Below are 26,134 nucleotides of genomic sequence, written 5' to 3' on the forward strand. Positions count from 1 at the left end.
CAGATAAAACCCAAGTCCACATTAAAAGGCAGACTGTGCCATTTGCTACTCAGACACTGATGTCAAAGACAGCTCCTCTCTCCACATTTTACAGCTTGTAATGTACATGGATCCTGTTTGCCCTATGCATTTGAGAAGGTGTTCTGGCAAGGCTAGCACACAGCTTTTAAGAAAAGTTCACATCAAGATGATGGGATCTCTTTAGAGTGAAGAAACATTGTTGTAAACTCAGAAGAAATGATAACATTACTGAAAAATATGGCAGAAACAGAAGGATAAAAGTAGATAGATGGGACACAAGCAAGAGGCATAAAACTGGAGACATTATAGATATGGTAAAACAACAATTTGAAACATAATGACTGGAAACTTTCTCATGAATGCAAGGGTAAGGAAAACCTCACTAGATTTAAAAAAACATATATAAGGCTAATAATATGTTCTTCACAAAGCATTTAGGAAACTGCTACAAAGCATCACTGAAACAAGGAGATCAATAGGATTCAAGTGATATATATACACTCATGGACTTATCCACCAAAAAATTATGACAGTAATGACAATAAGTGAAAATAACTTATGACAAAATTTTACTAACTGACAGGCATATAAAAAAGAAGAAAAATTTAAAAAAAATAACCACAAACCCAAAACAATTCCATATCTTTACAACGATCATGTCAACACCGTGGAAAATAAACATTCTTCTGTAAACAGAAAAAGTAAACATCCACCTAGAACAGGATAGCAACAGGGGAAGAACAGCAAATCTTTATACTTTGTCTAGTTACCAGAAAGAATGCAATATTTTTGTACATAACATTACACCTACTACATGCTCAACAAAAATTACAGGTACTTCATTATCCATTCTCACAAAACACTTCCTTTTCAAAGAAGTCTGATGTGCAAGCTTCTTCATTACCACATCCCCACAGTCTTTGCTTACTGGGATTGATCCAGCACAGTTTAAATCACTAGGAGTTCCTTCCAGGGACTTCAAGAGAAACAGTATCAGGACCAAAATCTATGAGCAGAATACGTTAACAAAACCAAAAATCAAATAACCAGCAAGACACAGAGGCAACATGCAGTGAGGAAACGTATGTGAGGCATAAGTGAAAGCTTTTATTGGTATACGAAAGCATTTTCATGAGCTCTTGCCACTGTAACCCTGATGCTTCCTGTATTTATCTGCCGGTTTTTGTTACCCCTTGCTGTGCACTGTGTAAGTTACAAAATTCTGATGGCATGTTCATTTTCATCACCTATAAGGCATCATAGACTCCTGTGGCACTGAAGTGAATAAATGACATTAGGCCTTTTATTTTGAGAACACACAACTAAGTGCTCTTAGTCATGATGTATGTTCTACCCGTCGAAATAAAAGCCTCAAATCAAGGCAATCCTCCCTTTGGAAGGCAAAATTCTACAAAATACATATATTCTACAAGACCCTATGCATCATCCTAAAGCTGAAGCTGTTGACAGACCCCAAATGCATAAATTCACAAGACACCATGCCTAAAGCCAGAGCTGGCACACTCCTTTGTTCCCCTCACAGTGTGCCTGCCACAGCTTGTGCTTTGCAGCAGCCCTGAGACCCATCTCTGGACTTACATGGTGCAAATGGATGACATTTTACTTCATTTTCCCCCTCATCTGCTTTCCTATAATTCTTCATTTTCTGCACAATGGTTAAAATTCTGCCCCAAAACATGCTATTCCTGAAACACTGTCAGATGATTTAGGGTGATTTCGGCAGGCACTGGTTTCTAAGTACATCAGCCCAGGTCTGTGCAATAATTTATATCCTGCTAGGATGTAATTAAATCCATGTACAATTTCAGACATGTTTTAGTGCTAGCTCTTCTTGTGGAATGGCCTTACATGAAATGTATGATACAATATTAGACTTCATTTAATCGGGACATAGACACAATCTATCAAAAACCCAAAGAACAAACATACTAACTCAGGATGTCATCTCAAAACACAACACCAATTGCTGACATGAGAAAATTTAGGCAAGCAATTTCTATTAAATATTTTAATATTTACTTTACTAGATACCAAAAAATTATAAGAGTTAACAAAGGGTAAAATAGTTCTGGAACAGGCCCTAAACTTTTCACTGTTTTCAGACTGCAGTCAGAGAACTGATGACAGATCACAACCACCCTGGCAGCTGCCATGGCTTGGCAGAGCTGGGACACCACATGGCATGGCTGTAACATGTATTGTCTTAATATAGCAGTTCTAAACATAAATTTTTAAAATATATTTAAACATATTAGTAGGACAACAAGAGGACAACAGAAGATTGGGTTTACCTCTTCTATATCCATGCTGTATTCTCTTCTCACATTATCTAGCAAATTTGCAGAAGAATATTTATGCAGGTTTTTTTTTAATATAAAGAAATTATTTACAGATAAGGTTTGCAATAAAGCTCATCATTCATCCCTCCTTGGCAGTCTCTTTATTATCCTCATTAATATTGCTTTTCTGCCTCCACTCCTGCACTTCCAAGTGTTTCCCCAATTTTTCTCTTTTCCCCAATTTCTTTCTGAGCAGGACTGTGGGATTTACTCTTAATATTCAGTTATGTAAGATTTTTATGTACTCATCCAGCCTCTGACTTTCAGAGATCATAACTGCAGCTTTAATTCTCCTTCTCTGGGAATCAGCTAAATGCATAATTTGCTGAACTTATGATAACACTTTGGTCTATTTAAGTGCATTCACAGTGCTTGGTGGCATAAATTGTTATTAAGAGAAACTCTTAGGAATCTATATGGTTAAACTTCCACTGAAGCCCCCATATCTTCACAGCCACCTAGATATTATACTTGCCTAAACACTATGCACATTAAAGAGAGGTGTGTATTAAAGACTGCATCTTTAGGTTGTCATTATATCCCGTTCTGAAATAAGAATGAATGAACTCTAATTTAAAAAGTGCCCAAACAATAAATGAGCTACTAGCAGTGGGGAAAAAGAGTTATTGTTTCCCCCTGTTTAAAGCAAAAAAACGCCAATAACAACAACAAGAACAAAGTAGAAAAAGCATACAAGAAGTGCCATTGCATAAGTCTAGCTAGATCTGGAATGTGAGAAATAAAAAAAAGTGCCAGTTGATGAATTACAAGCTTAATTACATCTGGGATAAGACATTTTAGAACCCAAAGGAAAAATGATTTGCTGAATGTCAGCATGCTCAGATGCCCACCAGCGAGCAGTCCCTCCTCTCTTCCAGGGTTTCAGTGAAGACAACATACATGTCAACCACAGTAGAAGAAACACAAACTAATGAAACTGTGTGTAAGCTGTAATTACACTGTCTCAGTGAATGGCACTTGGGGTATTGTGAACAGATTGTACATGTTACTTCACACAGGGCCTAATGAAGCGTTCCCTGTTCTACAAACTTCACCTCTTGATTTAATTAACCTTCATACCTATACATGCACTACCTACCAATCATAAATGTTGGAAACCTCTTAAATCAACTACAGTGCTTTTGAGCTACATTAGAAAAGTAACAGAGGTTTGGTTTGTGTTCAGTTTGGCAGCTCAAAAGTGAGCAGCAAGGAAATTTTAAGGTTCTTAGAAAATAAAAAACTCATACGGTGAATTTGGCCCTAAATCACCACTCCTAAACATAACATCTAATCCTTTAAATGAAATAGAAATGAAACAGAATTGATTCATTCACAACAATAAATAACAACTAATATTTTACTAGAAGAAAAATAAACATGAAAATAATCTAGGAGACCCAACTTTATAGAAGACCTCTAGATATGAAAACGTGTTCTGTTTTGCAGAGCCAATTAGATGGCTAACTCACATCTTAGGCTTGTAGGCATGGCTTTGCCCAATACAAATATATAAATATATAAAACTACATCATTTTCATCAACCCTTAAAAGTAGAAAGAACACTCATCATTTTTGTCCCAAATAAAAAAGTCATCTCACAGACCATAGCAGCTAATCTTTTCCAAGTTTAGGACAGAGCAGGCTGCTTACAGCAGCCCTCCAGACCTCCCATTAGCCTTCATCTTCATGTTTGCCAGATCAAAATGTTCCTCCTGTATAAATTCCTGCTCAGATCTGAGCACTCAAGGACAGATCTCTACAAAAGGAAAGGGAAGCTCTGCCTGTTCTCCTGGCAGGAACAAACCCAAGGAAGGAAAACAGCAAACCCTCATTTTCTCTCCTAACAAAGGGCAGCATTTTCTACTGCCCTGTATTTTTAAGGAACAAAGAGAAAGAATTGCACCTCAGAAAGGCACCTTAATGACACAGGAGCTTCCTGGGCTGCTCCTGGCAGGCAGGGCTCAGGTGAGTTCCCTTCATGAAGACTTGGTTGCTGTGTAAACGACAAAGCAAAACTGACAAATTTTCTCTGCTTCCCTTCCCCCAGGATTAAAGTTTGCATAAGATACTTGATATTTTACTTCATTAAAAAAATCAAGTTGAAATTACTTAATGCACAAATTAAAAAACACTCAGAGTTGATTGAGAAAATACAGGCTGCATTGGAGAAATATTAGTAAATTCTACACAACAACAAAGAGCAAGTGAAAGCTGCAGAGATAATTTATGTGATTCTCCAAAGTCATTTTAATAGTACCTCTCATAAAAAATTAATCTGCGAAAGTTAGCAAGCATGACACAGAGGAGGAGAACCAGTGGACTGGATAGAAGTTGGCTGAGGGATAAAAGAGAAAGTTTGCCAGGCAAAGAAAATGAGGACTCTCCATGCATTTTAAAATTGAATCTTCTGTTTTTATATCCAACTCTGGAGACCTACATTACAAGCAAAAAGAAGTACAAAGACCTCCTTAAAAGCCTATGAAGCAACAAAATTTCTGCTTTAAAAAGAACAAAACCAAAACCACATAGAATAAAGCAGAAAAAACCTCAACAAAATGCTACATTTATGGTTACATTTGTCACTCCAGAAGAGAGATTTCAATGAAGGAGCAGAAACCTGTGTAATAGAGGCCATAAAGCAGGGTTTTAAATTAACAGAGAATTCAGCCAACCTTGACAACTTGAACAGAAGGTATGAGGTCTGTCCTTTTCCCTCACTGGAGCTATGCTATTCATGAGAATATCAACCAATGTCAATGTCATTTTGGCATAAAGGATAATAATTGTATTTATGATATATCCCTCCAAGGCAGCATGTGAGATCACTCAAGAAAGCTAAAATATACCATAATACATGAAAATATTTAATATATTTTAAACCTGTATTTACTACATTTCACTTCAGTAGAAAATTTGCAGCTACTGTAAAACAATATCATGCTTTTCCTTGTACCATTTTATTGAATAACTAAAGAAACAAGTATGTTGCTCAATAATGTAACAAGAGGAGTAGCTAAGCACACTTGCTTACCTCCCTACACTGCAGCTACTTACTCAAAAGCCATCCTTCACCTTTATTATTTGCTTCCTGACTCAGTTCTTGGGCCCTGGGTGCATGAACTTCCAGGTACCAAGATGGAAAAATATTGTAATGCCACAAAGTGCCACACTCCAGTGAGGCCAGGGACACAGAACATGACAAATGACTGCAATTGGTGTGAAATGGTTGGGGAAGCATTTGATACAGGATATTAGAGCTGCTGTGGTGGTAGCACAGATCCTGTTGGCAGATTGTCCATCACTACCAGGCTGGGGTCTCAGCTGACAGCAGGGATGCTCAAAGTCCCAAGTGAGCTTTGCCTTTCACCTGGTAGAAGGCTAAATTAGAACCAATGCTTTCAAATTCCCCTGGTTTAAGCCTGAAACTAAAGGCTCTCAGTTTCCAAGGTGCCTCATCACAGGCACAGTATTCACTTCCTGCCATTTTCTTCCCCTCTTCTATAGCATTAGCAAACAATCACAAGTCATCTCCCCAGATAGCTCAGCATATGTTCAGGAATTCACAAAGAATCTGAACGCATCTATAGCTCATGATGCTCCACAGATTCACTCAGAATCTAAGTCCACATCAACCAGAATTAAGTCAGAACTGGGTGACTTTAAGCCAAGGTATTATGACTTGCATACTGAAGCACTCCACGACCCTGTGGCTCAAATCAGAAGCTGCATCACGTGTTTTCAGAAACCTCTGTGTGCCATGTAGTACAGGCATCCACATATTTTTGAGGTTTAAACAGCTAGCACTGACCTATTAACTGTGTACACACCAAAGAGGACTAAAAAGTGATACATTACTGAGGACCTAGCAATACTGGAAGCCACAGGTCAGCAGGTGAATCTTTTGGGGATGTCTCCTTGCACAACTGACTCACAAACTCCTCTCACAGTACCTCATGTGAAAGTCACTGCTACCCAAAAGAGAAGGCAAGGCTCCTGCTGCTACTGTGCACACCCAGACCCTTCACCAGATGTTCACAACTCAAAGGGAAGTGTGAGCAGCCTGGCTGCCACGGCAGAGGCTGCCACAGAACCCTTCACTGCTGTGGTCTACACTAACACAACTATGAATAGTCCTGGAAGACGTAAAAAATTCAAACAAAACATTGTGAAAAGCATTTTTGTTCAAATTGTTGTTTCCAGCATTGAAAAAAGTAGCTATAGCTTTTATAAACATCAAACATGGAGTTTCCTTACAGTGAACCCTTTCCCATCTGGAATGGTGAAAGAGTAACACACAGGGTATAATCCTGGATTTCTGTGGATTTTGAATGAAAAGGTAGAGAATAAGCTCATAGCAATTTTAACACACCCAGACTCTGGCAACTGCAAGGAGCTGTCTTGGGCAGACCATTGGGCTTGTTAATTTAAAAGTAGGATAAGTGTTAAGCAAGGACAGTGGCCTTACTTCTTACAAGACAAAACTCTACATGAACAACATGCCAGAATTCATGTAGCACAAAGAAGAGCAGAGGCTTCTGGGTTTATAATCAGACTGCTTTTCAAAGTCCAAAGCCATGAACTAATTTATGGCCCCAGTTCACTTGTATTTGTTACTATGGCAAAATTTGAAGCCAATACAGCTGGTATCTGGCTTCCCAGGAAGGGCTTTTCATAGACCTAAGTAAAAAGCCATTTTGCACCCTAACCAATACTATTATAGATCTTACCCAATAATTAAACCTAAATTTCCCCTTGCCATGGTTAGCAACAATCAGATGTAACAGAAGCAACAGGTGTTTTGGTTTTCCTGGGACTCTGAAAAATGAGGGGTTAGTGAATGAAAGGAGTCCTCTATGTCTTGTGTACCACAAAATATATAAACCTTGATCTGCAAAATCCAAAGCTGTATTATGTGCACTGCTTCAGATTGTGGCTAAATGCAGGCACTTTACTCTGGTCTCTCTGGTCTTGAATTTCAGAATACAGTGCAGAGCAGAATAAAGCTACAGACTTAGAAAAGCTATTTATAGTGCACATGCCCCACGGAGATATAGCTAATAACTAATTCATTTCACATCACACATTTGAATGCAATATGAAAACTTCTCGGTTTCTTATCAGCACAGGAGAAAAGACCCCACTGTGGCTTTCTTTAAAATAATTAAGGATTCTTCACCAAAACATTTTAATCAAACTACATCTCCACAGCAGTCTTTTCTTTCCCTGCCTTGCAGCTGTTTTATTAGGAGGTCCCTACCTATTAGGTTTTGATAAAAGCACTGATAAAAGTTTTGATAAAATGATGCTCATTTTCCTAGATAACACATTTCTTTTTCAAATACTTTTCCACAAGCTGGATTAAAATCCAATAGAATACTGGTCATATCAGTAGGAAGCAAATGGAAAAATCTGCTGAAGAATTCAGTGAGCTATGTAACTGTAATATCTGCATATGATGAGGTTTTGGACTGGGTTAGTTTTCTGCTGTAGAGAAAACAGATCAGCTAAGTATTATTCCATGGACCAGATTGCTGAATATTTTATTACAAATGATTAAGAATTAAACAACAGACACGGAAGATAAGGATTTGTAGTCCTTGAGAGACATCAATAAGCACATTGAGCTTCTGTTCTGCTGCAAGTGCAGCAGCAACAAAGCAGCAAGCTGACACAGTGCTCAGAGTAAGGGCTGCCTCCTTGTTTCTCCACACCCACAATTTTTGTTTTCTTTTGCTTTTCTTCCACATACTGACACCAGGTGTTAGAACAGCTTGACTCAAGCAGAGTGTCCCAAGAACAGTGTGGTTTCAGCCAGTTCTGGTGCCAAGAAGGTAGCAGAAAAAAGCCAGCAGGGGAGGCTGTGAGGAGCCCCAGCTGGTGCTGCACAGGAGCTGCTACTGCCATGGGACTCTGGGAGCTCTAAGAGAAGAGCAAGGACCCTTGGAAACAAAAAAGGAATTGAAAAAGTCCAAAAAAACCCCACAAATACCACAGACTATCCCATGGCTCAGACTTAGCAATGACCCACTATTTAACCTGGGCCTTCTGTTACTTCTTAATTAAAAGGCAAGTTTTTGTTAACAGGTTTTATGCTTAAATTAGAATTAACTGATATATAGAATGAATGTGAATGAACAACAATCTGCAATTCAGTGCCCCTAGGGCACCCAGTTTTTTCTGAGTAGGATGACAACATCCCAATTTTACCACAGCCGAAGCAGCATGAAAATTGTTTGTAATACACAGTAAACATAGACTGTAACAAGATATTGTGAGCTTACACAACCTTTTACTGATGTTGTAGGACCAGTGAAAATGCTGGCAAACAACACTGAAGAATATATGCATAGAAATCCTAATGATTTAAACATAACTGCCTTTCTGTTCAGCAGTCTTAACACAGACAAAAGTAGTTACCTTGTACACATAATGCTTGTTTGCAAATTTATCAGTCATGAAGGTCAATGGATAAAACTTGAATAAACATATCCTAAATCTCTAATTAAATTTAACAGAAAGAATGCAGATCTCCTTCAACAACCCTTTAAGGTGTGGGATTTTTCCCTTTCAGCAGAATATTCTGATAGCATTAGAAAGTAGAGCTCAGCGACCCCCTGAATGCACATTTCCAGAATCAGACCTTTTATAGAAAGGAGACACTACTTCATCTGTGCATTGATTTTGTTTAGGAAATGGAGAGAAGCTGACCTGAGGTGGCTTTTTTTGTTTTTTTTTTTTTTTTTAATTTTAGATTGAGAGAGGACTTTTGGGGTTTTTTTTTTTATGTTCTGTTTTCACTTCTGTTATTTGTTCAGTTTGCTATGTTTACTTTATTACATGTTTATTGATCATATGCTTTAGTCTGAATCTCTGTAATATTCAGAAAAGAAATATGTCCTTATTGCAATTGAGCAACAATATATTAACTACGATTATTAAAGCAAACAAGGTAAATTATACTGACAAATATCTTACAAAAAAATTTGCGAAGTGGGCTTAAAAATAACTGCAAAATAACATCATCTGCTCATTTTTTTTCATATTTTAGCCTGAGCCAGAGCATTGTACCTGCAACATAAAAAATGCAAAGAGTCTACATAACTTCTGAAGGCAGAAATCAGCTTAGTTGCTTAGAATTCTAAATATATTGAGGGTACATCAACTGTCACTTTTAAAATTTTGCTCATACAGTATTTAAAACTTTGATGAGCACAAGTGCTATCTAGTCATCATATTAATTCTGTAGTTGTTACTTCTCCCATCAAGTAAGTGGCAGATAACTTTTTTATATGCTAATACTGAAACTAATTTTTATTAAGTGCTGTCCCAATGTAAACTTTCTAATGGCTTCATTACATCAATAGCTGAAGAAATACAGCCCTAACAGAAAACACTAAAATAAATTATAATAATATAATTTCATATAAATAATACTATATTGGATACAAGCTTTTCTGTGTTTTCTTCAAAGGTCAGAAATATCTGCTTTCCCCAGGAAATTCCAAGTATTTCACTTTTAAAACAAAGGAAAAGTGCAAAGCTTGTAAACTGCCAGAAATGCAAATTTATTAGTTATCAAATCTGCACATTTGAATGGCAAAACCCACAGCACTGCAGATGAAAGACATGTGACAGCACAGTGGGTTTTTGGAATCTTGAAATGTATAGCACAACACTGAGTCAGCACCTTCTCTGTAACACAGGAAAGTGAAAATGTCTTCTTGAAAGAGCAAGAAGAGAGGGCTAAGCAGTGCTCTCCTCCCGAGGTGTATTTATAACCACAGCCCTGCCAAGGAGCGTGGGCAGTGATCACGCTGTCCCCTGGTGATGCAGCAGGGCAGGGTGTGCCAGTACATCAGGAGATGCACTCCTGCACTCCTGGAGCCCGTCAGGAGAGCTCCAGCAGCACTGAACAGCAGCTCAGGGGGAAGGGCTCAGGGATGGTACCATGATGTACCTCCCATCAGTGAGCTGCTGCTAAAGAGCCAGCCCCTGAGCTGCTGTCCATGCTTGCTCTGCTTCCAGACAGGCATGCAGGGAGAGGAAATGAACCACCACAAAAGCAAACACCACAAAACACTGTGCTATATTCACTGCTTGTATACAGCAAGGTAGAATAATAGCAAGAAAAAACTTCTCTCCTTTACACTCTAAGGTTTGTCTCAGTGTGTGCTTATTGCATCAGTACAGCCAATCCTCTCCCAAACCAACCTAGAAATTTCTTCCAATGAACACCTGAAATCTTCATCCTCTCTTACTTGCTTCCCATGATATTTACAGACACTAAAGAACTGGAGGCAATAACATGATGTGTATATCATCCCATTTTAACTCCAGCTAGTACCCAGATGGAGCGTCTTGAGCCTCATTTTAAAAACTTATTTATATATGAAGACCTTTCAAATAAAGGGAAACCTTATGGATCAAGCTCTGAAAAACAATCACACAAGAAACTTGCCATTGATACTTTTCAACATACATTTCTATAATTAATTCATTTAGTGACTACTAAGCTAAGGTAAAATCAGTCTGTGATTATACAGACAAATGCAAAAGCAGATTACAAAAAACATGAGCAAGTTTCCAACTTTTCACTGCTTAACATCATTAAACATGTTTTTAATTTAAAAGTAGTAAGGTTCCTTGTCTCAGGTATTTCTAAATCCTGCAATTAGTGACTATTAAAACTCTCACTTATTAGCTGGATTTTAAAACCATCTTCAGCATTTCACTACTGTTGTAGTACTATCTATGCTAACAGAAATTCTTCATGCTCCAGTCTTGGTGCAATATGAGGTAAAGGAGAACCTCAGCCATCCTCTCTTCTCTCATTTATCAAGGGCTGGAGAATAGCCTGTCCATATCCAGCACATCTAGATCAGGCATTCATTTGATTAGCTTTCATTTTCTTGCCAGGTCCCAAATATTTCTAATGTAGCACCCACTCTTTCTCTTAAGAAGGAACCTTTCTTATGGCCTTTTCTGTTCTGAAATTATTTTACTGACAGTCAGAAATTTCCTAAGGATTGCAAATAACGATAGAAGCACAATATTTTATAACTTAAACCCACCATAAAATACCATCAGAATTTCCTAGAACTAAGAAAATTAATTTACCTCCCCCACCTTTTAATGGAAGGTGTCCCTGCCCATGACAAGAGGGTTGGAACTAGATGATCTTTAGGGTCCCTTCCAACTCAAACCATTCTGAAATTCTATGATTCAAATGTTTTGACCTGCCCAGATGTTGAATAGATAGAAATAAAATAGATATAACGACTTATCAGAAAAACCTGGCAGTGGACAAGGTAAGGAAGCATTTGACACTACAGCCATCTGTATGTCATCACAGACTGCATCACAATCCAGCAAAAAATGACCTAGTCATCTTCCTGTCCACTAATGAAACACAATTTATCAATTATCTGTGTGCCAAAGCGTGACCTGTTGCTGTCAGTTGAAGAGATAGGCATATTCTTCAATTATTTCCTGTATGGTAGAAATTAAACAGGAAAACTATTCAAACCTTTCATTAACCTCCCAGCAAGTACATGTCTTTCAAAACAATTACAGTCAAAAGAACAATGATCTATAGATCAATTATGCCAGGCTGAACACCAGACACCCACTCTTTAAATCTAATGTTATTTTGCCAGAAAACAGAGCACAGACATTATACAGCAAATTCCAAGGCGTAGGTAACTCACAAATTGAGAGTGACATTTTACTGTGGTCAGCTGAGGGCTCAGTCTGGGGTTGGTTTGGGACCTCCCTCAGCTGGACATTCACAGGGGGCCAAATGCACCAGCCAGTCTGATCAAATATTCACTGGAAAACCCAGATTCACTCTCAAGTCCTTAGTGCACTAGGAAGAAGCCCCTGGAAGGATTTGTTCTCTGGGCACAACACCAAAATAAGGATAAAACTCAGCATTTATAGGTGGAGGCAGTGAACAGCTGCAGCCCAACAAGGAGCACAAAAGAACCAGGAAAATACAAAAAGCATCCCCCTGTTCTGGGGCAAAAGTAAAGACAGCTTTGAATTCTCCCACCTCAATATCTAAACTATATAAAAATTGAAATTGTAATAGTCTGTGCAACTGGATTAATATTCAACCAATATCATGCTCAGATAAGACATTTAAAACCCCCTTTAATCAGTCTTAATTTTTAGATGTTATGAAAAATCCAAATAGAGGGATATACTCTAGTGGATATCAAAGCCTTAAAATGTGAACTAACAGTACCACTCCAAAAACATCTTTAAACATTCTGTACTATGAAAGTTATGTCACTGTAGTGCAGGAAGGACCCAGGTAGGAGATAGAATATTTTCCCACCTAGAACAAAAAGCAAAGAGAAGTTCTGACCTCAGAAAGCAGCCAGCTGGCACTAAGATTTCTTTTTCATTCTAACAGCTAGCTGAGATACCAGAGCAGATCTAGAAACCTAATTATTAACTATAATTTAGAATACTACTTACTGATCTATTTTTTCCTTTGGATAATAGAGATGGTATTTTTTACTCAAAGTCTATGCTTTGTTAGAACACAGTCTGTTTTCATTTTACAATTGTTGAGCATACAGACACTATGTGTCAAAAAGGAAGTTTTGATTTACATTTGCACTTTTCCATGGGTAGCAAAACCAAATAAAGTTGTGTTGGCAACAATCCCATTATTTTGCCACTGAAGGCAAGTTTGTGAATCTCAGGAGAGGCTGAGTTTCCCACCAAGCTGCAGACTCATAAGGAGCTGTCAACATCAAACGCCAGAGCCAGGCCAGAAGTCTCTTTTAATTAATTTTTTTTAAGAGCACTGGTGAAAAGATAGTCCGCAAGAGTGGGGACAAATTGTAATGTCACAACTACCCAAAAAGCAACAGAATCAAGAGTCAAATGACATCAAAAACGGTTAGTATACATGACTGTACCTTGGTCTATCATTTGGAAGATATAATTTATCAGTGCAAGCAGTGCAGCTTGTCTACTATATTTAGGGCTAAACCCAGATGGATTCAGTCAAGGAAATCTGAGGATTCTAGATGCCACCAGAGTCGCCTTGCGCACAAGCTTCCTTATAGCTTTCCCTAAAAAACAAAGAAATTCAAGACAAAAATGGTGAAAACTTTCCTCATCTAAGGACAATTTTTCAAGCAGGAACAAAACTGCTGACCCTGTAAGCAAGCAAGCACCTTGTTCTCCCAATCACTTTCAATAACAGAAAAGCACTTCCTCAGTGGACATTCCCAGACTTACAAAAGTGAGCCACAAACTGTGGCCCAGATCTTTCTAGCTCCTACATTCACCTGCATCAGTGCAATTAGCTGAGAGACAAGAGAGTTTCCTCTCTCATACTCATAATCCCAAAGAAGTAGAAACTAACTTTAGAATTACCAGCCCTCACCTAAGCCACTGAAATAATTAATACCTTGAAAATTCCTTAGTGTGAAACCCATTGTATCGCTGTTGAAAGGATTAAACTCAGATTAATCAATTTACCCTCCATCAACAGTTCAACAGAATGAATGTTGAAGCAGTTTCAAGAAGCATTAGCTGCTTCAGTCAATAAAATTTATAATGGAACCCACAAAATCACTCTACAGGATCTAGAGAACAGGTGCTCTTTCCCTTTTAAAGGCAAGATCTTCCTACTGAGAAAGAAAAAAGTGGTAAGAAAAAAATAAAATCACACAAGCATATAAATAAAATGCAGTTATTTCATAGAAATAAACTGTATTTCCATCATCTGACTATAAGGAGAGGAAATTAGGGAACTGCATTTTATACTAATATTGGTATTCAAAAGGAAACAGTCTGAAGTAGCAGTCTCATTCCAGATTTGTATAACATCAAAGAAAAAAACCTTATGGACCCATGAAGAAATATCTTCTCCATTTTAATTCACATCTTTCATTTTCCAAAAGCCTTTCCTTTCTGGAAGTTATAAAAGAAAGGAAATACATGCAAGCACTGACTAGGAAAAAAAGAATATGTATTATATATTCCAGGTAGATTTCTATGGTTATTTACACATGGGTATATTCAAATTTGCAGAGCTTTGAAATTCAGAAAGATGAAGTGCTGTATCAAAGCAGTTCTTTTTATTAAGGCATTTGTCATTATGTGAATCTAGTTCAGACAGCAACAATCCATTCAAATTAGTTACTCAGGTGTGTATTTGTATGCACCAAGCTCTCAAGAGAGAGTTTCCTTTCAACTTATATTTGCACTTTTAAAAGCAGTACTTTTAATAAACAGTGAATCTGAATCAAGCCCACAGTATTCCTTTGGTGGAAATGAGGGAAGTTCTCTGGTATGTAGACATCACATCTCTAATACATAATTTCCAAAATCAGTGGAGGTGCAATACTTACACCACCACTTGCAGATTCAGTCTGAGCAGTGCAGAATTATCAGCCTGTGCCTGACATGTGAATTGTTAGCAAAGCAACACGGAGCAAGCCTTGGCTTTGAGCAACCAATCAGAGCACAGAGTCTTCTTTATATAACCAGATTTAAGAACACTTCCCATCTCTCACATCACACTTCCCTCAAAAAGGCAGAGCTCTACTAAATGAAATCCCACTCTTTATGACTTGCCTTGCAAGCTGGCTGGCAAGTAAATATGAAGAATTATTAGCTAAGGGCAATTTCTAAATGAAGTCATAGAGGAATACACATGTACTTTAGGGATGACCCAAAACCCAAGCAAAATTAATATCTTGCATAAATGTTCTCAAAAAAGTAATAAAAAACAAGCAACACTGAGAAATTGCTTTCAAGAGCATGAATATTCTTGTCTGCTTTCTGGCTTAAGAATTTTAGATGCTCAACACTTTTTAAATTATGTAATTGATTTTTCTTGAATCAAAATCAAATTAAGTTATTTCTAGATCATCTATGCCACCACTGGAAGAACTAATCTAAGTATTTATTTACTGCAAACAATTACAGTAAAACTCTGGTAAGTCATATTTCTATTATTTCTCTGGAAGCCATTTGTTGACATTTTCCACATTTACATTTTCAAACCATCACCCCTTAATAAAGTCACTATATCCCTGATACCAAGTGAAAATCCAGACCAGGGACAATAATTGTCGCTTAATTACAGGCAGTGTGCTTGTGAAATTTTGGTTTCATAATCACCTTCAGGATGTCTTCCATGGTGTGTTGATACCCAAAATGGTTACAAACTAGCCTTACTTTCTGTAAGTGCCCTCCATGCATTTTAAATGTGTGCCACCAAAAGGCTATGTCCAAGCAAAACAAATTCTCATTCTTTGCTCTCCCTCCTGCATCTACAAATTTATTTATAGCCAAAAAACTCAATATCAAATGTCCATGTTTATTAGAATGCAACAGTATCTGCCATACTCTAATGCTATAATGCCATAATGACTCCTGGTCATTTGTATATGTCTTGCAACTTAGAATATAGTTCTCTAAAGTAAGTTAAAAACCGCTAATAAACAATGAAAAGCTCATGCAACAGTAAAAATCTCAACTGTAAATATCAGAAGATAAAATATCAGCAAACTCTGACACTAAAATCACATTTGTAAAAAGTGGGTGTGCTTAAAAACCATCTCCTGGATGTATGGTTTTTATGTACTCATGCAACAAACAAATGTGAAACACCTTGTGTTAAATTTGACCATCCAAACCCATAAACTCAAAATATATTTGCTGATCCACCCAGATTTTTCTAGGGTTTTCGCTTTACTCAAAACCATGAGGAGATTGTTCCATGAATATTTTTTTAAAGTATAGATTTGATACAAAGAAAAATTAGTAATAGACCTAAAAAGACTTTAGCCCGTTTAGCTACACAATCAATGGGGAACAATCCATGTTCTACTCATTAGGATAGAGGAATCCCAGTGCAATAAATTAATACTTACTCCATATTATAAGCAGAGTTTTACTCTTCCTTTTAGTTTGCTGTGACATGACTAGTTTAGGCTCTGCTGGCTTTCAGTTTGTTTTGCTTTTGCTTTGTGGTTTTTTGGTACTATCTTGGGAGTTGGAGTTTTCATTGTTTGTTGAGCTGATGCAAACCTTCATCTTGGTCTCTTGCAAAGTCATGTACCACATGCTTAGACACTCGTGTTTCCTGAACATCATTATGGCTTTCCCATTCGGCTTTACCATTCTGGTGGCTGCACAATGAGGTTTACCTGGGTGCCCAGTCACAGCGAGGAAGTCAAACACTGAAACTGAGCTGTTACAGATGTCTACAAGCTCATGGTCTCTACCAGCATCATTTAAAGCCTCTCCAAGATTCAATTTCATCACTTAGTCATTTTTCTTAGTCAAACCCTGATAACTAGGAGGTGATTTTGTTGACAGTGAGAGCAGAGTTATCATTATTCACTACCAGCATTTTACTCCACAGTGGGATATTATTACCTGCATACAGAAATGAAGGGGCAGCATGTAAGGCTCTGGGAGAGCAAAAAAAACCTCTCATGACACTTCTGGGAGGAAAAGGCAAAGGCTTCTTCAGAATACCCTGTAATCCACAGGGAAAAGACTGTGCCCCTCTAGTGTACAGAGCACTCAGGGGAAAAAACATTGCTAGAAGAAATCCCTTCTCTGTCAAATACATGTTTCCACATACTCATCGTACTACATCTTGATGGACTTTTAGTATGTAGCACTGTCTTTTACAAATGTAATTACTAAACTGAAATCTGAAAGTTTCATTTTGGATATAGGCATGAGTTCAGCAGGAAGTTGCTTTGCATAAAACAAGCTCTGTCTTTTATTTGTCCTACTGATAGAATAGCAGCCTGGGTGGGTAGGAGAACTACCTCACCTTCAAGCCAAGAAGCTTAAAACCTCCAGAAGACCAGCAAAAGTCTACCTTCCTTTTTTCAATAGTTCAACTATCAGAATATCTCTCTGTCTCTTGTCTTTCTTTTATCCTTGTAGCACTGCCAGCTACATGTCAGCATCATTAGAACTTTAAGATCCTTACAGAGTACCTAGCAGTTGTCCAGAATTTTCTGATTAGCCAAACAGCAACACTAAAACTGAGCAGACAAGCAGCAGTCTGGTAATTCTCTATGAGCAAACAATACCCTGTCAGAAACATACCACCACTTAGTAACACAATGAAAAGCAAACAAACAGGGATATAGAATTTTAAAAACGAATAGTTTTTTAGCTAAGAATTAATGATAACTTTGGATAATAAAACAACATAGAGAAATTAGTTCAGTCATTCAATATTTACCATTATCCTGGAAAAGAACAAATGCTTTTTACTACCATAACTAGCATTTAGTTACACATCACAATATATACCATAAACATAGATTGTGATATTTTCTTGAAACTCAAATTCTGCTGTTCTCCCAACCTCTTCAGATTCTTCAAGCCAAAAATACCTGCTCTTTTGATGCAGCTCTAGCCTATGTGACCAATTTCTTATTCTGGGCTGAATCGTTATAAAAGCCAGCCGATTGGTTAAAAATAAAAAAGGAATGCTGAATACCATAGCAACTGGCTTGCAGCCTTGCTAACATGCAGGAAGGATTTTTTACTTGAACAAGAGCTACAAGTGAAAACACCAGGCCAAAATCAGATCTGGCATAATACCAACAATGCAATAGAAACACAGAAATTACATGACCCCTCCCAGTCTCCTCCCTGTAATATCTTTTGTGCAGCAGCAAATCTTCAGGTTCTTGTTAAAATATAATTCAAACAGCAAATTAAAATGTGTGCCATGGTATTGATTCCACATATACATCAATACGTGGCAGAATCTTTGCCAAAATAAATAGGATTAAATGTTGAAAAATCAAGTAATGGAAACAGAACAATAATAGAGCTTAATCTTCAGTTTTAATTAATGGCCATATCACTCCATAACTAAAAGGACTGAAAGTTTCTAAAGAAACACCTCTAAATACAGATAATTCTACAATGCCTGATTTAGTGATCCCTTTTAGGAACATATCAAAGTAGTCACTCAATGGCAATACCCTCTAAGAACTGCATCAAATCCATAAGGAATACATTTGAAGAAACATATTGCTCTGGAATTACTGAAGGAGTATGTGTTCAGGGCAAGGTTTTTCCAGGGGGTGGGCTTTGTGGGAAGAGACCAGAAGCTGCCCTGTGTTGGACAGACCCACTGCTGTCCCAGGCTGAGCCCAAAAATGACACCAGTGCACCTCTGTAATAACATATTTAGGAAAGGGTAAAAACCCTGTTTGGCAGCTGAGAGAGAGAAATGAGAAAACCTAAGAGAACCAGCCCTGCAGATGCCAAGGTCACTGAAGAAGGAAGGGCAAAGTTTCTGCAGGCACCAGAGCAGAAATTCCATTGCAGCCAACAGAGAAGACTGTGACAACGCAGCTTGTCTTCCTGCAGCTGATGGAAGTCCACAGTGGGGCAAATATCCACCCTACAAGCAGATGGAGAACACCAAACCAGAGCATGAGGAGATGCCCTAAGGGAAACTGCAGCCCCTGGAGAGCCCAGGCTGGAGCAGGCTCCTGACAGGAGACATGGCACATGCAGGGAGCCTACACAGAAGATTTTCAGGCCAGAACTGTAGCCTTTGGGAGCAGCAGTCCACTCCTGATGGACTGTACCCCATGGAAAGGATTCATACTGAAGCACTGGAGAAGGACCTGCGTAGGAAAAGCCCGTGAGGGAATGTATTCCTTGAGTGGGATCTCACAGTGGAGCATGGGAAGAGCATAACGAGAGGGAGCAGCAGAGATGAAATGTTATAGACTGAGAATAACTCATTTCCCATTCCCCCTGCTCTGTTCAGGAGTGGCAGAAGGTGCAAGGAAAGCTGGGAAGGAAAGAGGGAAGACAAATCAGGGAAAAGAGAGGGATTGAGGGGAAGGTGATTTCATGTCTGATCTTTTATCACTAACTTTCTATATTTTTAATTAGCAATAAATTAATCTTTCTGTAGTCAAGTATGTTTTGCCTGTGACAGTAATTGCTGAGGGATGTCCTCTCCTTATCCTTTCATTTTACTTTCTCTCCCTGTGCTGCTGCAGAGGGGGCATGAGACAGCAGCTTGCTGGGCACCTGGCAGCCAGCCAAGGTCACTCCACTGCAGAGCTCCTGCATTTGGGGAAGAGATCTCTCCTCAGCAACTCAAGCTATGAAGTCTTTGATCTGAAATACACCCATGTGTTCTAGGTCAGCTGTAATAGGTATTTACTGCATTGCACAGTGAAGAATCACAGCCCTGTCTGTTCTTCAACCATGTTTAGGGTGGCTTTACTCAGGAGACTCTATTTGCCTGCATTATTAGGATGCCCACTGAGTTTACAGGCCAGTGGAAATGTCAGCTCTGTTCCTCTTTGTGCATCATTTAAGAGGTACTCAAAACCTTCTATGAAGTATCAAGTAAAGAAAATATGCAATACCCACAGCACTGCTTTTAATATTAGGGCTAATTTTTAAACTAAGTCAGAGATAAGTCCATAACTCCACAATATGAGATTGATTGACATGCTCTACAAGCATAATTTCTGAGCTTTTACTGGCATTATGGAGCATTACAAGCCACCTACACCTATAAAAATCCATGTATATTTTTTGCCATTAAAATTAGGGGAAGGGCCTTACTTTGGGTTTCTAAAAATCATAGCCTTGTTTTCCACCAAGGAGATAATGAACTATGGGGTATTGTACTTGTTAATATGCTTTCTGTATCTGACAATGGCCAAAAAATGTTTAAGGCCTTTTGAGCCCCAAACTCATGCAGTCTTACAGGAACTTTATGTTCCCAAGAAACTCCTGCATCAGAGCCCACAGAACTCAAATTAACAAAATATACTTTGGTTTTGGGAGGTGATTCCATCATACTGGTAAATTGTTTGACATGTTCTGTACATGTTGAAAATGGGCACCTTTCTGTTTTGTCTTAGATCTCTGATGCATCATAATTCAGACATGAAATCAGCTTAACTGTAACCATACATCTGTGCTTGACCTGTACATATCTCTAGATATGTCTGTATTTATAATATATATATATATAGGATGACTACAAGCTTTGTTAAACACTCTCCCAGAACGTATGCATGCCCTTTATCTTCAAAAAAATACTTAGTTTACTTGAAAGTCACACTTTTATTTACTTCAGGTTCCACAAAACAATGAAAATTTTGCTAATTTGTCTCCACAAACAGTAGATGTCAAAAGTAGAAATAAGTAAAAACAGGTCAAAAAGAACCCAAGAAACTTAGCAAAGCTACATTCAAAGTTTTAGTTGCTCTTGATTTTAAAAGGTGAATTTCCAATGCTCCCCTTGCTCATCAGATAAGAATGCTTGATGACTGATTACCACAGTGATCACTCTTACCCATTTTTCATACCTTTAGAACAGGATTATATGGTTAGCTTGTTTTGATTTACCCTTGTTTTGTTTACAAGGGAGGAAGCAAGGAATTTTTTTTCACTTGAGCTGCTACCTAGGAATTCACCTGCTTTCTGAAAACATACAAAATGGTACTCTGTGGTTACTATTACTCATGCAAGAACACTTTTTCCAAGAAAGAACTATACATTAATGTACACTAGAAATACTGTCATGCTCCTGGAAGTATGGCCTTAGCATGTGCACTATCAGATTTTGCTCTCATGCCAGTTTTCTATTCAACTTATGTCAACTACAATCTATTCTGTTCCCTGAAACTGTAAATTTTTTCTCTAGAGTTTACAATCTTAAGTCAGAATCCAGAATGCAGAGGACAAGCCAGAAAAATGGTTATTCATTTTGCATACTTAAATGTACATACTCACTCTTGCATATAAAAGTTGAAGAACGTGGATCAAGGGCAGTAACTTATAACAAATAAAGTCAAACTCAAGGAGGACTGGAATACAAAACTGTCGGTGACCTCCGGTCTGAAACAATTCCTCCGTGCTCAAATTGGCATGAAATCCATGACAAAGATGCAGCAGCAGAGGTCCAGTGACTGGAGTACACAGTGGTAAGGCCTAAACTAATGCTCAAGAGTAACCATCAGAACAATGGCCTCAGCTGTTTCCTAAACTTGGGAGAGGGCAATGCAAATGGCTCAGAATGTTGAAGACAATGCCAAGATTCTGTTACCCTTCATTTGCCTAGCAGAAAGGCATCATTTGAGCCTAAATACTTCCACTGTTCTTATTACAATTTATTGTAACAAAATTAGTATTATGACAAAATAATTATTTAATAGTATTATCAGAAATATTAAAACTAACTCGAGCCACCAGTTTCTTTATTAGAAAAAAAAAGTAAACAGTTTAGGTATACATATCTGCATGTCAACCCAACTGATGGGTGTCTGGAAGCAATGCATTTGTGTGAAGGAAACTCAGTGGTAACACTGTGCAAACTGCTCCTCCTACTAAACAGTACTGCTGATACATCAAGGGCCCAGGAAAAAATTACAGAACTATTAAACACAAAAGAAGGCATCTTAGCACAAGCACAGTAACACTCATACAAAAAATAATCTCTCTGATCACAATTCAGTTACAGAACAATTAAACAAAACAATTTAAACAATTAAACAGATGTGCAGCATGCCGAGCCTTATGTTATTACAACCTTTTAATGTAGAGCCTCATTGTTTCCTGTAATATTTAGATTTCTGAGTTCAACAGTGAGCTGACCTAGGCAGTTCAAGGTTTTCTGCAAACTAAAGATGTTTGCTTGGTTAGTCTCAGAAGAAGCTGTGTTAAACCAGGAATTTAAAGCAGACACGTTTATCCAATCTTGTCAAAGATCCCCTGCATTATACACAAAATCAGCAGCCCTGCAGAAATATGTAATATTACTCTCTCTGAGAAGTTTTTCACCCTACTATGAAAATTATAAACCACAGCAATCAAGTGAGCAATGAAGTGCAAAAAGGACACCCATTGAATTTGTAGCTAAATGAGAACAAAGTTCTTTACAAATTTTAGTTTACAAGTTTTCGATCAGAGAAAAGTGTACATCTACACATGGGTCACTAAGATAGAAGACAGACTCAGTACCATGTCATCCAGTTTCCTGTAGTGCAGTTAAAAAATACAAACTAAACAGTGTGTGCAATACAGTTAGTGCAGGAGACACAAAAAAAGAGAAACAAAGAAAGAGAAAAAAGGCTTTACTTTTATTGCAGGTATTTAGGGTTTGTATTATCTCTGGGACATCTCAGACTAAATAACAACACTCACAACATGGACTGTCTACATGTACCACCTCCTCTAAGACACAGCTGTTTTGAAAAACTTTTATTCACTGCTTGTAAAGCGACAAAATACAATCAATGAACTGTAGACACCTTTATCACATTTGCTTTTTATAAATTCCAAGGTCCATTGTCATAAGGGATTCCTGTAACCAGCCATCTGGATTGAACACAAAAATAAGTGACAGGCATCCCTACCTCCCAGTCCATCTCCAGAATCAACCTCACAGATGCTCTCCCCTTCCATATTGTCTTTAGGATGCAGCAGAAAGCAAGATCTTCCTCGATGTGCTCAGGCTCCAGAAGGAAGCTGAATCCACCCACTCTGCAGCCAGCAGGTGATATCTTTCAAATAAAAACAAAAACAAAGCTATTGAGCCACCTCTGGTATACAACAGCTTAATTTAATTTCATTTAATTTCTCCCATAAAAATTCAGCTTTTCAAGACTGTGTGTCAGCTAGCTCTACATCCAACACTGCAGCTCCTTATATCAACACAGTCTCTTCAGGGGATATCTGAGCTCCTTTCCTCTTGTAAATTCAGTGGTGATTCACAGATCAAACTATCCACCTAATATGAAGAGGTTACATCAGTCCAAATTGCAGGACTCCGTTAAGGTGGAAAGCCTCAGCACAGATTCATGCTCACCCACATGGCCTGACAGGACCAGAAGCAAGATACTAAATATCCACAGGATTAGCTCTTCTCTGGCACACTGTGAGTACTGTGAAACCAAACTACATGCAGTTTGCAAACAACTACACAGGCTGAAAACACAGTTCACGTGGGTGCACCTTCTTACAACTCCTAGGGTTATTTTAAGTATAGGTAGAGAGAGCATCTCAGTTTAGCAATGGACTTGATTTGCAGATGAGTATAATGAAGGAAAGTGTAAAGATGGGTGTAGACAAAAGAACAAACCCACCTCATCATTTATTTAAGAGAAGGGAGCAAAATTTCTTTCTCTTAAATTGAACCTAAATAGCTGGTTTTCTTGATATTACTGTCCTGTGTAGCTAGTTTTTACCAGTATCTTCTCTTTCAGAATAAAAGAGAAATAACTGTCAGTTAATTAAAATAAGTACTAAGGAGTCAGGAAACATCCTCACATTAGTGCCTTTGAGAGGCGAAAACAGACAAAAAGCCATCAGACAAGCATGGAGTTACTAGGTTAGTTCTGTAGCAAGTGGAGAACTGTCATGTGTCAGATGCTCATGATCAAGACAGCAAAACAAGATTGAGCTCCAACACTTGTCTAAGATTTGCAGTATGATTATTTTCTAAACAAAGTAAAACAGGAACCAAAATGCATCCAAAAAGAGCTCTCTGCCACAAATGAACCCAGACAGGCCAAGAACAGAAAACACATGAGAGAACAATGATCAAGTATATGACTGATGTGATACATAAAACTGTTCAGGTATCATTAATAACTCTGAGCCAGTCATGGAGCAATGTATTAGCTGCTTTCTTGCTAGTTTTGAATGAGCAAATAACTACTTTCTATTTGCAAGTCTGTGGCCTTCTCTGGCTTTTCCATGTCACTAGGAAAGCATTCAAACTGTCCCATGTAACTGTGTCTTACTGAAGGTGTGGAAAAGGGAAAAAAAAAATTTATTAACATCAACTGCCCTGCATTCAACATGACTTCCCATCTTCAACTTCCTATCACAAAAAAACAAGAAATACTATAAACAAATCTGTATTCAGACATCAGGTAAAATAAAATCAACAGTTCAAGCACTATGTCATTTTGTTGATAAAAAGAAGAGCATACCTAGAAGTCTCACACCAGAAGAACTTTATTTCTTCAGCTTCTTCAAGCATCTCTCTCAGCCTCTGCATGTTTTTGTTGATTTTCCACTGCTTGAGCCAGTGTAGGTGTAGGCCATGGAAGAGAACATGCATGGCACTGTCAAACACTGAGCAGAATCCCAATGGAGGGAAAATTATAGCACAGCCATCCTATGCTGCTGATGTCTCTTCTTAAGCTTGAATGGCAGCTCAAGGTGTTCTTCTAAACCCGCCTGTGTGCTCTTCAGAAGGTGGGCTATTGCAGCTTGTCAGAAAGCAGAGACTCAGAAAAGATCCACTATCAGGCTGCTTTTCAGTGATGAAATATCCGTTGCAGAAATTTGGTTTAAAAAATAAATCCACACTTCTTATTTTAAAAATATTAAAATACTTACCAAAAAAATGAATGGAATACAACAGTAATAGTATCAAGCTCTGGCTGTGTATTTACACCTGAAATATTCAGCTCCAAATGTTGACTTAGGATATTCAGAAGAACATTAACAATCACAGTTCCTGTTTATAAAAGCAAATGCCCTCAAGCAATGAATATTGGATTCCCATGATCAAAGCTCTACTGTCAATGTCACAGGATTTAGTACTACTTTTTCTAGACAAATAGGTCAGATGAACAATTAAGCATCATTTTAAAAAGTCAACCACAGCCCTTCAAATGGAAGAACCTTTCTTGCAAGTTTGCTTTTGAAAAGATCATTTTATTCTGCTCAGATCTGGGTTTTTATGATGAATGCTACAGTCCTCCTGCACAGTAATACAGAAACATCTTTGTATAAACTAACTGACCACAGGACATTGTGCACTGTCTAGAAACTAAACATTACATTTTTACCTCAGCCTTATGCCTGCATATGTGGAGGAAAAAAATAATCTGTGCAGAGCATAAATGCCTACTTCTACATCAACTTAGACACAGCTGTTGCACAACCTGATGTGTTCACTTGTCTGTAAACACAAATGCCTGTCCTTAGGAAAAATCCATCAAGTGTCTTATCCATTTTTGCCTTATACTGATTAACTAAATGAAGTCTGCATGCCTTTATTAAAACCTGTAGGTGTAGAAAGGACTAAATTTCAGGACAGTCAAGGCATAAGGGTTGATTACTAAAATTAAGTATCAGCACTGAAAGATACAAGAATTTCAGTGCAACATTCCTAAGACAGTCTTCACTGAGACAAAATTACTATTATTACTCTTATGGAAAACTGAGATTAAAAGAGGATAAACAGAAGAAAACCAGTTTTAAAATAATTTATTATTTTACATACATTTCACTGTGAAACAAATTAATTATTACATGCTTGCTGTCTCTTCCCACTTGGCATCTGCACCAATATTGCATTTAATAGCCTTTCACTCATACCTGAACCTTTGGGTGGTGGGGGAGGCACTGTTAGTCAATACCAAACCCCTTTGATCTGATCTCTGGCTATGAAAACTTTTCATTAAAAACTGAAAGCAGAGGGATGCAACAGTACTGGAATCTAGAGTTGCTGAAATGTAATCACAGCAATGGAGTAACCACAGAGGTGGAATTCTTAGAAAAGAACTGCTTCATGTTTGTATGTTTACCCCTTATACAACAGAAAGAAAAACCTAAAATGTTTCAAGTCAGCCCTTCCACAAAGGAAGAAATCCACAGGAGAGAAGCACAGAAGAACGAGGTATGAGTAAAGTTGTTTTAAAACAGAATGCAGCAACATGTTTGATACTTTTAAATTA

The 26,134-nt window shown here is 37.9% G+C and overlaps 1 protein-coding gene across 10 annotated transcripts in view; it reads right to left on the reverse strand.

Moving 5' to 3' along the window:
- The window catches only part of PPP2R2C (protein phosphatase 2 regulatory subunit Bgamma), a 193,357-nt gene that overhangs the window by 73,880 nt on the left and 93,343 nt on the right, over positions 1 to 26,134 (reverse strand). For 2 of the 10 annotated variants that reach the window (XM_064418727.1, XM_064418730.1), the window contains exon 2: positions 13,316 to 13,471. The exons of 6 other annotated variants lie outside the window; for them this stretch is intronic. In XM_064418727.1, coding sequence (XP_064274797.1) covers positions 13,316 to 13,328 — 13 coding nt within the window. In that variant the 5' untranslated portion in view covers positions 13,329 to 13,471. Of the gene's footprint in view, positions 1 to 13,315; positions 13,472 to 22,795; positions 22,943 to 26,134 lie in introns of those variants that run through there. 2 more of the 10 variants (XM_064418728.1, XM_064418724.1) reach the window with 2 other exon arrangements.

This window comes from Passer domesticus, chromosome 4, assembly GCF_036417665.1.
Source record: "Passer domesticus isolate bPasDom1 chromosome 4, bPasDom1.hap1, whole genome shotgun sequence".
NCBI classification, from domain to species: Eukaryota; Metazoa; Chordata; class Aves; order Passeriformes; family Passeridae; genus Passer; species Passer domesticus.